At 44.9% G+C, this 15,964-nt stretch overlaps 1 protein-coding gene across 1 annotated transcript in view; it reads right to left on the bottom strand.

Annotated features, from left to right (window-relative positions):
* The window catches only part of OVCH1 (ovochymase 1), a 237,084-nt gene extending 221,925 nt beyond the window's left edge, over positions 1 to 15,159 (bottom strand). The window contains exons 1-2 of the mRNA XM_068273718.1: positions 14,916 to 15,159; positions 9,398 to 9,504 (exon numbers count right to left, since the gene is read on the bottom strand). Of these exons, the coding sequence (XP_068129819.1) occupies positions 9,398 to 9,504; positions 14,916 to 15,159 (351 nt within the window). The remainder of the gene's footprint in view (positions 1 to 9,397; positions 9,505 to 14,915) is intronic.
* Positions 15,160 to 15,964: the final 805 nt, after the last annotated feature.

Genomic DNA, 15,964 nt, shown 5'->3' with positions numbered 1-15,964 from the left:
GTGATTTTTCAAATTGGAGGGGTTGGGAAATTATTGAGTAGAGATACGATATAAGGCCTCCTGTCAAAGGTCTCAGGGCACACCAGTGTTCGTATGTGGTGCGAATTGAAGAGATAGTATAGGATTGTGTGAGTTTCTTCAGATAGTGATAAATCTGGATCGCTCTGAAGTATTCCTTCGGTGGGAGGGATATGTGAGAGGTAAATTCTCGCCAATTTGGAAGTTTATCATTGATTAAGAAATTATTCACAGTGCTTAAGTTATGGGAGGTCCACCATTGGAAAGGGCGAGGGTCCCAGCCTGGTGGGAAGTCGGGGTTTCCGAAGATGGAGAGCTGGAGAGGGACCCTAGATTGGAGATTTTTAGAGAATCTCAATCTATACCATATGGATAGGGAGTGTGCTGTTAAGGGCGATATTTTTTTATATCTCGCTATAGAAGAGTTAGGAGCCCAATGTACCGCTGTTAAATTAACTGGCGTTAGTAGGTCATCCTCTATGTCTGCCCATAGTGGGCGATTGTTGACGGAGTGCATTTGGGCGAGCTGTGCGATCTGGGCTGCTCTATAATAACTATAGAGGTCCGGCACTCCCATGCCCCCCCTCTCTCTGTTAAGGAACATGACGCTCTGTCTTATCCTGCTTTTTTTATTGTTTGCAATAAACTTAAATATAGCTAATTGTAGATCTCTGAGGGCTGTTTTTGTTATCTGAACGGGTAGTGAGCGAAAAAGGTAGAGAAGCCTAGGTAATAAGTTCATCCTTACGGAATTGATGCGCCCTGTCCATGAAATCGGGTATGTATTCCATTTTGCTAGGTCCTCTCTCAGCCCGGACAGCATTGGCTTATAATTTAAGGAGAAGAGGTCAGATGGGTTGGTGGATATCTTGATACCCAAATATGTGATATATTTTGATTGGAGAGACAAGCCCAGTCTATTTGCTAACGTTTCCGCATTTTGTTTGGGTAAGTTTGTAAAAAGAACTTCAGATTTATTAATATTAAGGGAGAGGCCAGATATTTGTCCAAATTGCTTCACTAATTGGAGCAAATTTGGAATGGAGGTGTGAGGGGAGGAAAGAGTCAATAGCAGGTCGTCAGCAAATAGGTTTGCTTTGTATTCAGAATTTTTAATACGGATGCCTTGGATATCAGGAGAGGAACAAATTTTGTTGGCCAGGGGTTCTATTATTAGGGCAAAGATGGCCGGGGAAAGGGGGCAACCCTGCCTCGTACCCCTTTGGATGGAGATTGGGGAAGGCGCGTCTGTTGGGAGTTTAAGGTAGGCTATTGGGGCTGAATAAAGGCATTTGACCGCTTGGAGAAAGGCACCTGAGATTCCTGCCTTTAATAAGGTGGAATGCATAAATGTCCAATCTATTGTGTCAAATGCCTTTTCCATATCCAAGGAAAGCATGGCGAAAGGTATCCTAGAGGCTTTGACTATGTGTAGGATGTTTATTACTTTTCTTAGGTTATCAGGGGCCTGCCTGAGTGGGACAAAACCCACTTGGTCTCTGTGTGTTAGATGACCTAATAGCTTATTTAACCGGGCTACTAATATAGCCGTTAATAATTTATAATCGAGATTTAGAAGAGATATGGGTCTGAAATTCTTAATGTCGAGGGGGTCTCTTTTAGGTTTGGGGATAACTACTATGGTTGAATGTAAAAATTCCGGGGCTGGGGTTTTTCCATCTAAGATGGAGTTAAATATTTTCCTAAGATGGGGTATAAGAATTTTTTTAAACTTTTTATAGTAGATTGCCGAGAAGCCATCGGGGCCTGGAGCTTTACCGTTCTTTAATTTTTTAATGGCTAGAAATATTTCTAGATCAGAGATTGGAACATTAAGAGTTGAGGCCTTATCAGGTAGTAGAACCGGGATTTTTAGATTTTGAAAAAAGTTTTCAATGGGGGCCCCCGTTGGGGATGCAGGTTTGGCTGCATACAGGGATTTATAGTAGTTTGCAAATTCAGAATGAATCTTAAGGGGGTCGGATGTGATCAAACCTTGTTTAGTTCTGATTTGTAGTATTTTATTATTGGATTGAACTTGTTTGAGTTTTCTGGCCAGCCATGTATTAGGCTTGTTATACTGGGCATATATCTTTGACCTTGTCCATCTGATTGCCTTCTCTGTCCTGGCTGAGAGTAGGATATCTATCTGGCCTTGGGTTTCTTGTACTTGCTTATACAGGTACCTAGAGGGGGTGGAGGCATAGGCTCTTTGTAGCTGGGATAGCTTATGCTCCAAGTTTAGCTGTTTTTCTGTTTTAAGCTTTTTCTTTTGTGAGGCTAGTTTTATGAGTTGGCCTCTAATAGTTGGCTTATGGGCAAGCCACAGGATATCAGGTTTTATTTGAGGTGTGTCATTTAAGCGAAAATAGTTGACTAGATGCTCCTCCAGCTCTAAAACCACTTCGTCATCGGCCAGAAGGCTCTCATTAAGTCTCCAAGGGGGGCGTGCGATGGGGGTTGTGAGGGAAGAACAGGCCGTCCAAACCATGTCGTGGTCCGACCAGGAGCTTATCATATGTCTGGCAAAGACCAGATTCGGTATTAGGGTGGTAGATAATAATATGGCATCAATTCTGGAGTAGGTGTGATGAGGAGCGGAAAAAAAGGTGTAATTGCGGGCACCCGGATTGTGTTCCCTCCATGTGTCTACGAGGTGGTAATCTGCATAGGCTTTATTCAAGCATTTGGAGAGAGACTTCTGCCTCGATGACGGCGGTTGTTGTGATCTGTCTAGGGCTGGATTGGGGGCTATGTTGAAATCGCCTGCCCATACAATTGAGTGTTGTGGAAAGTTATCTAATTGCCTAAGAACTGTATTTATAGCTGTCATGGGGGCTTCTGGGGGGGCGTATAGATTAACCAGGCATATCTTGCGAGATTGTAGTGAACCTATTAGTATGACGTAACATCCCTCCTCGTCCTTTATGCATTTATCAAGAACAAATGGGAGGGAGTTCTTAAGCAATGTCATGACCCCTCTGTGTTTTGTGTCAGCAGAGGATGTGAAAAATCGTTGGTATTGATTATGGAAGTATTTAGGATATGATGATTTCGTGAAGTGCGTTTCTTGTATACAAAGTATATCTGGGCTACACTTTTGATAGTCCAGAAAGGCTTTTCTACGCTTAAATGGGGAGTTTAAGCCCTTTGCATTATGAGAAATTATATTGATTTGACCCTTATTAGACATTTTTGAGATGTTTTAAGGTTATATTTTAAGGGCCGTGGGGTACAGGATCCCCCCCCCCCCCCCGGGGCCGCACCCACCCACCCAAGGTCCACCTGTAAAATTAAAACCTGCACATAAACACTTAAACATAACATTAACAGTGACCAACATGGCCAAACATTGGTGATATCAGAATTAGTCATTATTAAAAAGGAAAATATCCTTAAGGTAATGAGGAGAGCCGAGGGCGATATTACAGCACCGTCTCTGCTCATTTATTGGGGGCAGCAATAATCCCCTCAGCCTCTTCCAGCTATATTAAAGAACATTATCTAGTTTAACAGTAACATTTTAGTAAAATGTTATTCCTGGTCCTACAGCACCATCTAGTGGGCTGATCTTGCTAGTTACATAATGATAGGTTATGTGCCAGAAAGAAAATAATCCTGCGATGTAATTTAAATGGGGATAGTGAGATGAGGAAATCAATTATATACATAGATCTCTGTATGAGAAATACTTTACTATGCACATTTATGCAGGCAGCAGGATGAGGATAGCTTTAAGATGTTTATAATTGCGCATAGAACCTTTCTTATGTATTGATAAGTGTATTAGAATTTCGCATAGTTCTTTATATTCCAGGGTCCATAGCCATTTTTCTTCCTTTTCAGGCCCGCCTCATTGAAGATTGCTACCTTCTTTATAGATTGTTATCAAAAGTACTAGATAGGTGGAGGCCAGGCATTAAGCCCAAAGTCTTCTAAAGTCCGATTTTGGGTAGTAAGAATAAGTGGGGCTTGGTCTTATATAGGTGGGGAAGATTCCGGAAGTTTTGTAGATGGTGGAAGTCAGTTGGTGCTCTGGTCTTTTCCTAGTGAATTGCAAAAACTGTATATTTTTTTGGAATATAAGAGAGGATCTATTTTGGGCAGAGCTCTGAAAGTACTTACAGGACCAACTGTCAAGATTGGTCAGTTCCTTTCGGATCCGAGTTCCCGTGTGATCTGGACAGATTATCCTAATCATTAGGAGAATGGCCTGTGGGTGCCTCTGCGGCCGTCAGGTGTTATAACTCATATGTTATATCTCGGTGAGTGAGATGGGCGAAGACGGTGCCTTCTGGAGGCCCAGACTCTGGCCGGTCTCGCAGGTTGTAAGGGCAGGGATGTAGATGGGATCGCTTCCATTTGGATACCTGCCTGCTCTAACTGTCGCCGTCCCTCCTCCAGTGAGCGGCTCGTGTAGGTAGTGCCATTAAAAGTAAAAATTAAGGAAAAGGGGAAACCCCACTTGTACCTTACTGATGCTTTCTGAAGTGAAAGTGTCACTGGACGAAGGTTCCTACGGCGTTGGATTGTTGAGGGGGCTAGGTCGGCATAGAGCTGTACCCCTTCTGGTGCTCCTGGGAGAGCCGTGATGTTCCGGGCGGCCTCGAGGATGAGGTCGCGGACCTCCTCGTACTGTAGCTTCAGGATCACATCCCTAGGTAAGTCCGTATTGCGGGCTCTAGCCAGGGCTCGGTGAATCCGTACAATTCGGAATTGGGCCTGGTCCACTTGCGGTAGAAGTGCGCTGAATATGTTTAAGGCCGCAGGCTTTAGATCCGTTACGCTCTCTGGTAGGCCCCTAATGCGAATATTAGCCCTTCTGCTGCGGTTTTCCACATCTTCGAGTTTAAGTTCCAGCATCTCTATCTTCTCTGCTTGCTGGTCGATTTGGTGCTTGTCTGCCTCCTGGGCATCGGCCATTTCGTCTACTTGTTTCTCCATCTCATCGACCCGATATCCTAGATCTTTGATCTGGTCCGTGATGTTCTTAACTGCCTCCTTCAACTCCAGTCTAAACACGCGCTGGATATGCGCAATGAGATCCTCGTGTTGTGGAGGGAGTTGGAGGGTCGCATCCAGGTCGGGATTGAAGGCTGGTGGGGAGGAGGTTTGTCTATCCGGGGTTGATGGCGCGCTCCGGGTGGCCTGATTGTTCGCGTCCGCCATCTTGGAGCTGTTGTGGCGGTGTCCGGACTGTGGCGAAGTTTTAGATGCTGGCGCGGGTGTGGACGTTTTTTGTCCTTCTTTCTCTCTTCCCCTTCCTGACATGTTAGGAAAACAGGGTTCCTTTGTTAGGAGGCTGTAGGAGTGCTAAAAAGTCTCTGGTTATTTGCTGGAAGACAGCCGAGGTACGGAGCGGCAAGGGTTTACATCCGTCCCTTACCAGCGCCGCGCATGCGCCGCTGCTTATCACTATTTAACGTTAAGTCCTTTTTATACTTTTAGTTTGTGTTTCCTTAGGGGTTGGTCGGAGCCAATCCTCCAGGGTGTCTCGGCTAATGAATGGGAGAAAACAGTTTCATCAGCACACCAGTCGTAATGAATTTAAATGCAACGCACTTTTATTGTGCAAACGGCCACATATGGTTTCTGACAATTGTGTCGGGGGCCCCAAAACAATTGTTGGAAACCGTGTCTGGCTGTTTGCACAATAAAAGTGTGTGACATTTAAAGGAGCACTATGGCGAAAAATTTAAAAATATGCAAACAGACAAATCAAAGTACGTTTTTTTACAGAGTAAAAAAGCCATAAATTCCTTTTCTCGTATGTTGCTGTCACTTAAAGTAGGTAGCAGAAATCTGACAGAAGCGACAGGTTTTGGACTAGTCCATCTCTTCATAGGAGATTAGCAGAGATTTTTTTTCAAAAGCATTTAGTGAATGGCAGTGCTCTGTCCAACTGCCAAAAAACTGTAGCAAGCAGGGAAGCTGGCCAGCATCATTGTTTATAAAGATATTCCCTAAAAAGGATTTAAACAATAATGCTGGCCTAGGGTTGCCAGGTGTCCGGTTTTACACCGGACAGTCCGGTTTTTGTGCGCTGTGTCCGGTGCAAAAAGGCATGCTAAACCGGACAATTAAGTTGTCCGGTTTAGAGCCCCCCCCGCAGGAGGAGAACAGCGCAGCAGAGAGAGAGCTGGGAGCAGCGGTGGAGAAGGGGGGCAATCTTCCCCCCCCCCTTCCCTCACCTTAGGGTGCTCTCTCTCCCCCGCTGTCTCCTCCAGGATGATGTGCAGGCTGGCGAGTGGCTGCAGGCGGAACTTACCTCTGTGTCGCTCCAGCGCCGGAAGTTCGGGTCCCGCAGCCGCTGAGATTCGACTCAAAAAAGATCCGGATCAAAGATCCGAATCATTCATGAGCCGGACAACACTAATCAGTCTGAATAGTGTTGTCCGGCTCATGAATGATTCGAATCTTTGATCCGGATCTTTTTTGAGTCGAATCTCAGCGGCTGTGGGACCCGAACTTCCGGCGCTGGAGCGACACAGAGGTAAGTTCCGCCCGCAGCCACCCGCCAGCCTGCACATCATATTGGAGGAGAGAGCAGGGGAGAGAGAGCACCCTAAGGTGAGGGAAGGGGGGGGGGGGGAAGATTGCCCCCCTTCTCCACCGCTGCTCCCAGCTCTCTCTCTGCTGCGCTGTTCTCCTCCTGCGGGGGGGGGCGGCAGGCACCTGGCTACCTAACCTATTCTGGGCACATATAGCCCCTGGCTACCTATTCTGGGCACATATAGCCCCTGGCTACCTATTCTGGGCACATATAGCCCCTGGCTACCTATTCTGGGCACATATAGCCCCTGGCTACCTATTCTGGGCACATATAGCCCCTGGCTACCTATTCTGGGCACATATAGCCCCTGGCTACCTATTCTGGGCACATATAGCCCCTGGCTACCTATTCTGGGACATATATACCCCTGCCTACATATACTGGGACATATATACCCCCTGGCTACATATACTGGGCACATATATCCCTGGCTACATATACTGGGAACACTGGCTGTTTGTCATTATGTGCATTTAGTGGTGAAAAGCTGTCTCTTTTGTGCATTTACTGGTGAAAAGCTGTCTCTTATGTGCATTTACTGGTGAAAAGCTGTCTCTTATGTGCATTTACTGGTGAAAAGCTGTCTCTTATGTGCATTTACTGGTGAAAAGCTGTCTCTTGTGCATTTACTGGTGAAAAGCTGTGTCTTATGTGCATTTACTGGTGAAAAGGTGTCTCTTATAATGTGCATTTACTGGTGAAAAGCTGTCTCTTATGTGCAGTTACTGGTGAAAAACTGTCTCTTATGTGCACTGGACCAGTACTACTGGTGAGGACAGTTAGTGACATGGCTATGTACTCTGTAATGTGCTGCAGAAGATGTCAGTGCAATATATAAATACTATAAATTTTTTTTAACAAAAGCCCATTGCTTAGCCCCACTCTACATAAAAGTGCGCTTCTGACTCCGTCCCTAACTCCACCCCTAACTCCACCCCCTGTCCGGTTTTCTCCATCAGCCGACCTGGCAACCCTATGCTGGCCAGCTTCCCTGCTTGCTACAGATTTTTTTTCGTCAGTTGGACAGAGCACTGCCATTCACTAAAAGGCTTTTGAAAATCTCTGCAAATCTCCTATGAAGAGATGGACTAGTCCAAAACCTGTCGCTTCTGTCAGATTTCTACTACCTACTGTAAGTGACAGCAACATAGGAGAAAAAAGTAATTTATGGCTTTTTTCCATAGAGTAAAATTAGTACTTATTTGTCTAGGTTTGCACATATTTTAAATTTTACAATTTTTCACCATGGTGCCCCTTTAACTTCATTAGGAATGGTGTGCTGAAGAAACTTTTCTTGCAACAGGAAGTAAGCACTAGAGAGCATCACTTAGAAGTTGAATTGCTGCCAAGTATTACATGAAGGCTCATTACTGCAGTTATCTACAAAGTCACAAAACAAATGCAGGTTGCTAATGTGAAACTGGCCTAAAGGTTTCAGAAGTTTGCCTGCCATTAAAGTCAATGGGATTCACAAACATTTACAGGTAAAGGAGCACTTCTGGACAAAAATTTAAAAATGTATGTGCAAACAAATAAGTACATTTCTTCCAGAGTAAAATGAGCCATAAAATTACTTTTCTCCTAGGGCTTGAAAAGACATCACAGTAGGTTCTCTTTAAAGAGACTCAGTCGAACTTAAGTCCCGCTCTGATACTTACCCGGGGCTTTCTCCCTCCCCAGAAGCATGTCTTAAGTCCCACGCCGTCCTCCGCTGTCTGCCATTCAGCCGCTGTGAGCTCCGATACCAGCCTCAGTGACGTCACTCTGGGTCTACTGCGCATGCGTGGGAGGTCTGCGCGTGCACAGTAGACCCTGACTGGCATTGACGGACGCTGGCAACAGAGATCACCGCAGCTGAACAGCAGACCGCGGGAGGACTGCGTGGGACAGGTTGATGGGGAGGGAGGAAGCCCCAGGTAAGTATCAGAGCGGGACTTAAGTTCGACTGAGTCTCTTTAAAGTGGATCCGAGATGAAATTTTACTCATTGCATAATTGTGTTCCTTTCCTATTGTTTATAGGGCAATCCTCAAGCCAAATACTTTAGTTTATAAAGAATTAGAGTATTAAAAACAAGCCACGCCCACAGCTTTTCAGAGAGCCAAGGCACTTTCAGACAGTAGCAAGGTCTCATGGGAACTCAGTCTGGGCAGGAGGAGGGGGAGGTATTACTAGCCAGAGATTTCAGAGGCAGAGGGGAGGAGGGAGAAGGAGAGGGGAGGAGGGAGAAGGAGAGAGGATTAGGTTTTTGCTCAAGATACAGATAAGCCTGCATCTGTGCAATGTTTACAAACAACATGGCTATGGTCATATCACAGGAAGAAATATTTTTCTATTAAAGCTGTTTGCAGCTAGATTTGCTGTGTTAACTATCTAAACTTTAAGCTATATAGACAAGTTACTTGTTTTAGTTTTTCATCTCGGAACCGCTTTAAGGCCCATTCACACTTGGGCGACTAGCGAGTGCTGGCGATTGATAGCTTTTTAAAGTGCTAGTGCATTGTTAAGTATATGGCAGTGATCTCACTGCCGCAATGGCCGGCGACTTGTGTTTAGTACAAAATGTAAATGCAAGTCACAGCAATTTTTTTTTGCGTTTGAGCGATCGCAATGTATTTCAATCGCAAATTGCAATTGCTCAAAAAATGCAAAGGTGTCCAGTGAAAAATACACGTTAATTGCATAAGAAAAAAATAAATAAATAACCGCCACAAAACGCTAGTACTAATCGCTAGCATTCTGCAATTTCAATTGTGAACGAGGCTTAAAGGTTACTTTCAAACAGCTTCTGCCCCCTCCACACCTTCATGCAGCAGTTTCTACTCACCGTCCAGGGCTGACCCCCAACTCCAGCATCCTCTCCCCCCAAAATGCGTGAGTTATCTTCTAAAAAGCTTGTACCCTCAAACAGAGGTTTAGTCCCACATTTTAAATCTGGAGAAAAAGCAGAAAAATTACATGAAAACCACTTTTAAAAAGGCAGGCAAATTGATTATGCTCACACAGGACAGTAAAACATGATTACATCTGAAGTCAAATTTGGTCAGACAGGTTTTCACTGGCACAAAAGCAATTTTTTAAGTTTTGAGCTGCTAGACAGTATAATCAGCTCTAGCAGAAAATCTATATAGCCTGTTTGTTGGGTTGAATGGCAAGTGCATTGCACTCCAACAATATGTTTTAATAGATCTCAGCCGAAATTGGATCAGAATCAGAGGGTGTAATAATTGGGTTAGACAATGGCATCTTCCAATTGGATCCAAGGCATCATGACCAAACTGTAGCTCTTTAATTTTCTTAGTACACTATGCAAGGCATTGCTTCCTTATAAGATCATATGTGATCTATTCTAAACTGTACCAAAAGTTCCAGAAATGGGACACAGTGCTGTCAGTTTGATATCCAGTAGCCTGATACTAAAAATGATTTAAATGCTGATATAGTTGTACGCAAACAACTGAACACATATTGCTACAATAACACTATCTAAATGAAACAAGTCAGAACACAATCCCTTTCAGTGGGAGTTCTGTATAATCTCTTGTACTTACCTGTTCTTTTCCCCTGTGAAGTTATTTGCACTTCTGGACAGTGCTAGCTGCTCTGCTTGAGCCATCTGGCAACAATGTAATAGGAATGGTTGGTAGATAAGCTATTAAATTAGGCAGGGATGGAGAACGACATTGGGAAATCGAAGAGAACTTAAAAAGGGGAGACTCCAATAATCATAGGACTAGATATGGGATAGGAAATTGTATACGCTTTTAAAAACATTTGTCAAAAGCAATTATGATCGTAAATCAGCCAGTTACGATTATGCAAAATTTTGCTTACATTTTTGCATTTATGCTTATACATAATTACGGTTTGTAAATTCGATTTAGTAATTTCGCCTACAATTTTGTGCAATTTCGTGCCAACTTCGGCAGTGAATAGCAAAGCCCCCATACATGGTAGTGACACCAAAATTGCTGCATGTGTTAACCACTTCCCGACCGCCGTATTGACAATTGGCGGCCAGGAAGTGGACCCCGCAAGGACCGCCATATTGACAAATGGCGGCGGTCCTTGTAGGGGCATGGGCGGAGCGATCGCGTCATCCGTGACATGATCCTCTGCCGGCGCCTGTCTCCGCTCACCCGCCGCAACATCCCGCTGGCCATACGGAAGCGCCGGCAGGATGTTAACCCGACGATCGCCGCATACAAAGTGTATAATACACTTTGTAATGTTTACAAAGTGTATTATACAGGCTGCCTCCTGCCCTGGTGGTCCCAGTGTCCGAGGGACCACCAGGGCAGGCTGCAGCCACCCTAGTCTGCACCAAGCACACTGATTTCCCCCCCCCTGCCCCCTGATCGCCCACAGCACCCCTCAGACCCCCCCCTGCCCCCCCCCCTCAGACCCATGTTTACACCCAATCACCACCCCTAATCACCCATCAATCACTCCCTGTCACTATCTGTCAATGCTATTTCTTTTTTACCCCCCCCCCCCCTGGTCCCTGCTCCCTCCTGATCACCCCCCCACCCCTCAGATTCTCCCCAGACCCCCCCCCCCATGTACTGTATGCATCTATCCCCCCTGATCACCTGTCAATCACCCCGTCACTGCCACCCATCAATCAGCCCCTAACCTGCCCCTTGCGGGCAATCTGATCACCCACCCACACCAATAGATCGCCCGCAGATCCGACATCAGATCACCTCCCAAGTGCAGTGTTTACATCTGTTCTCTCCTCCAAACACCCACTAATTACCCATCAATCACCCCGTCACTGCTACCCATCAGATTAGACCCCTATCTGCCCCTAGGGCACTCAATCACCCGCCCATACCCTCAGAACGCCCTCAGACCCCAGCCCTGATCACCTCGCCAGTGCATTCCGTGCATCTATTCCCCCCTCTAATCACACCTTGAGACACCCATCAATCACCTCCTGTCACCCCCTAGCACTCCTATCCATCAGATCAGGCCCAATACAACCTGTCATCTAAAAGGCCACCCTGCTTATGACCGGTTCCACAAAATTTGCCCCCTCATAGACCACCTGTCATCAAAATTTACAGATGCTTATACCCCTGAACAGTCATTTTGAGACATTTGGTTTCCAGACTACTCACGGTTTAGGGCCCGTAAAATGCCAGGGCGGTATAGGAACCCCACAAGTGACCCCATTTTAGAAAAAAAGACACCCCAAGGTATTCTGTTAGATGTATGACAAGTTCATAGAAGATTTTATTTGTCAAAAGTTAGCGGAAATTGATGTTTATTTTTTTTTTTTTTTCACAAAGTGTCATTTTTCACTAACTTGTTACAAAAAAATAAATTCTTCTATGAACTCACCATAGTCCTAACAGAATACCTTGGGGTGTCTTCTTTCTAAAATGGGGTCACTTGTGGGGTTCCTATACTGCCCTGGCATTTTAGGGGCCCTAAACCGTGAGGAGTAGTCTAGAAAACAAATGCCTCAAAATGACCTGTGAATAGGACGTTAGGCCCCTTAGCGCACCTAGGCTGCAAAAAAGTGTCACACATGTGGTATCGCCGTACTCGGGAGAAGTAGTACAATGTGTTTTGGGGTGTATTTTTACACATACCCATGCTGGGTGGGAGAAATCTCTCTGTAAATGGACAATTGTGTGTAAAAAAAAAAAAAAAAAAAAAAATCAAGAAATTGTCATTTACAGAGATATTTCTCCCACCCAGCATGGGTATGTGTAAAAATACACCTCAAAACACATTGTACTACTTCTCCTGAGTACGGCAATACCACATGTGTGGCACTCTTTTGCAGCCTAACTGCGCTAAGGGGTCCAAAGTCCAATGAGCACCTTTAGGCTTTACAGGGGTGCTTACAATTAGGCACCCCCCAAAATGCCAGGACAGTAAACACACCCCACAAATGACCCCATTTTGGAAAGTAGACACTTCAAGGTATTCAGAGAGGGGCATGGTGAGTCCGTGGCAGATTTCATTTTTTTTTTTTTGTCGCAAGTTAGAAGAAATGGAAACTTTTTTTTTTTTTTTTTTGGGTCACAAAGTGGCATTTTCCGCTTACTTGTGACAAAAAATAAATTTCTATGAACTCACTATGCCTCTCAGTGAATACTTTGGGATGTCTTCTTTCCAAAATGGGGTCATTTGGGGGGCATTTATACTATCCTGGAATTCTAGCCCCTCATGAAACATGACAGGGGGTCAGAAAAGTCATAGATGCTTGAAAATGGGAAAATTCACTTTTTGCACCATAGTTTGTAAATGCTATAACTTTTACCCAAACCAATAAATATAGGCTGAATGGGTTTTTTTTTCATCAAAAACAAGTTTGTCCACATTTTTCGCGCTGCATGTATACAGAAATTTTACTTTATTTGAAAAATGTCAGCACAGAAAGTAAAAAAAATCATTTTTTTTGCCAAAATTCATGTCTTTTTTGATGAATACAATAAAAAGTAAAAATCGCAGCAGCAATCAAATAGCACCAAAAGAAAGCTTTATTAGTGACAAGAAAAGGAGGTAAAATTCATTTAGGTGGTAGGTTGTATGAGCGAGCAATAAACCGTGAAAGCTGCAGTGGTCTGAATGGAAAAAAAGTGCCTGGTCCTTAAGGGGGTTAAAGCCCACGGTCCTCAAGTGGTTAATTGTAAACAAGATGACTGAAATGATCAAAGTCAATGTCAAACTGGCCAAAACACTCAATTTCAGTGGGGGTTGAATAATTTTGAACACAACTGTATTTAACTCAGGTGAGCGCCCCCGGACATCACATGTAATAGCATTTAGCTATGGCATGTTGCTGGGTTTGCGCTCATAAACATTTGATTACTGTTGCCTACTCTGCCTTGCATCTTTGACCACATTTAACTCTAGCTTCATTCCCTGTTGCCGACTCTGCTTTGTATCCCAACCACACTTATTGGATTACCCGTTGCTGACTCTGCTGTGTACCTGGATCTTGCCTGTCTGCTGCCTGAATCGACTTCTGCTTGGATAAGGACTTGTTTGAACACTGCCCTGATCGACACTGGCTACACTGACCAAGCTACCTCTTAGCCGGTAGACTGGGATGCAGTTCAGGCACTAACAACCACTTGACTCATCTGGATTACTTTATCTTCCAGGCCTCAGGTGACTATAATACCTGTGTATACTGTGCCTTGTTTTATTTCCTCAGGTTCTGTGTGGTGAATACTACTATCTGTCAGTCTGTATGCTACATCTACCTGCAGGATATTGTAGTTCTGTATTAGGTAGGAGTTTTGTGCAGGTGTTACGGGCTGGGCTATAGGTCAGTCATATGGGCATACAGCCTGACCTATAGTCATTGACCAGACCAGCCTGACAACCTGTATGAGTTATCCACAATGAGAACAACGAGACCAGGAGCACCAGCACTTGTGCCATAAAACTTGCAAAGAAAAAACAAAAAAGCAAAAACAAAACCTTTACTTCAACATCTTCTTAAAAAATAGAGAAAGTGGCCAGTTTGACCTGTCTGTACTGACTCCGGTGGCTCGCCATTTCAGGACCATGCATGGCGGGAGATATGATCAAGTCCGCTTCATTGGTTTAGATCGCTTGCATGGTACAATACGGGGTGGCAATATGAACCGCCTACTTTTACAAAAAGAGGCTCGCTGGATATATGAACTGGCAGCCACTGAGCCCCCAGGGCTCAACGAATCGTTCAGTTTTTCGCCATTTCTTCCGCTCTGATGTCTGGCATTCCCCCTGCGTATATACGGAATGTCCCACTGCAGCTATTGCCTTATGTCCTTACTGTGTACTAATTTTCCACAGTTCTTCTGGGAGTAAGACCGGATATTAGTCCTGTCCCCCATATAGTTTTGTTTTTTCTAATGCACTTTTGGTGCACTAAGCATGACATTATTGTATTTGTCATGCATATTCAAACAGTGTGAAAAAACTTTTTTTTGTTTCTGGGACACTATTTAAGCCATTCCAATATATACATTTATCTCTCCCTTATGTAGTGTCACTATGTTACAAATACCTTATGGGTTATGTCTGTTTTTGCGTAGACTTTCTATATTGAGGATTTTGTATGTTGGAGTTTGATCGGCGCGGGCTCCACTTTTCCTCCTTCCTCTCCCTCCCACGGGTGACGCAGTGTTCTTTTGATTCCTGCGTTCCATGTGCGGGGGTCAGGAGGTGGGTTGCAGCGCTTGCCCGACCCCTGCCTGCCGTCTGGAGCGCAGGTGAGATTGTCTTCCTGCTTCCGGCCGGTGAGTGGGGGGCGTGGTGACTGCTGGGAGTCCGCGCACTTCCGTCGCTTCGGCGGCGTCTTCAAAAGGCTCTTGCTAGTGCAGCAAGTTGTTCACCACGTCTCCCTTGAGAAAGCTGGCTGTCTGCCAGCGAAACATGTCGGGCTTGTTTGGCGTGGACATGCTCTACAGCTAGATGAGGAGCGCCCTGCCACCCCGCCGATGTCTGCTGCACCTTGTGACCTATCACCACACTAGGCTGTTCCAGCTTTATGTGATCCACCGTCATCGGAGTGAAGTACAATCGGTTCACATCCTCTGGTGAACCAGCTACGTTGCTCACCTTCTGCACGGTAGCCATTCTGGCTGGATCCTTCACTTGCTTGGTACCACGGAGCTCTCCTTTCACACCATCTCCATACCTCACATGTTGGGGCTAAACTTGTCCCCGCGTGGCCAGCCCATGGACCACTGAGGTACCATCAGGAGTTTTTTCGCTTGCTGAGACCCGTGGCATCATCTGGTCGGTAAGACTTTATACAATTGATGCTGTGCTTGCTTGGAACTGTGCCTTACTGGTTTACCGGCTATTATTGGCTTATACTGGCTAACACCGGCCCACATTGGCCAACACTGCTGCATGTGCTTTGCCTTGCTTCTTCTCTGACTTGGCTGTTGAAACAGACATTCGCTTGAGGCGCATATCTTTATGGTCTGCTACACTGGAACCCTATACTAACAAGCTCAATTCCTTACAGTATCAGTGCTTACTATTGCCACTCAGTTTGGAGGTTCTGGGGGCACATTGATCCAATGATTATGCAATAATTAATTCAGCCTCTTTTTTGACAGTTACTGTGGATATCAAGATCTTCTGTTAGCCTGCCTGGTGTGTGAGTTGGTCTGGTGTGTGTATGTGAGCGCGCTGGGTTGATTGCAGGGTGGCCACCTAGCTGTAGCACAATTTTAACAATAGATTTTTTATGAGAGTATTGTTGAATTAATAAAGTAATTTTGATATTTTTGTAAATTTGGCGTTGACTGTCAGTTTCACTCCCCTCATTTTCTCTATCCTAATGTTTATATCTTCTTAAAACAGTAGTAAAGTTTTGCAAGTTTTATATGACAAGTGCTGATGCTCCTGGTCTCCGTGTTCTCATTGTGGA

The sequence above is a fragment of the Hyperolius riggenbachi genome, chromosome 3, assembly GCF_040937935.1.
Source record: "Hyperolius riggenbachi isolate aHypRig1 chromosome 3, aHypRig1.pri, whole genome shotgun sequence".
Lineage (NCBI taxonomy): Eukaryota > Metazoa > Chordata > Amphibia > Anura > Hyperoliidae > Hyperolius > Hyperolius riggenbachi.
This window is presented reverse-complemented; position numbering and strand designations above follow the sequence as displayed.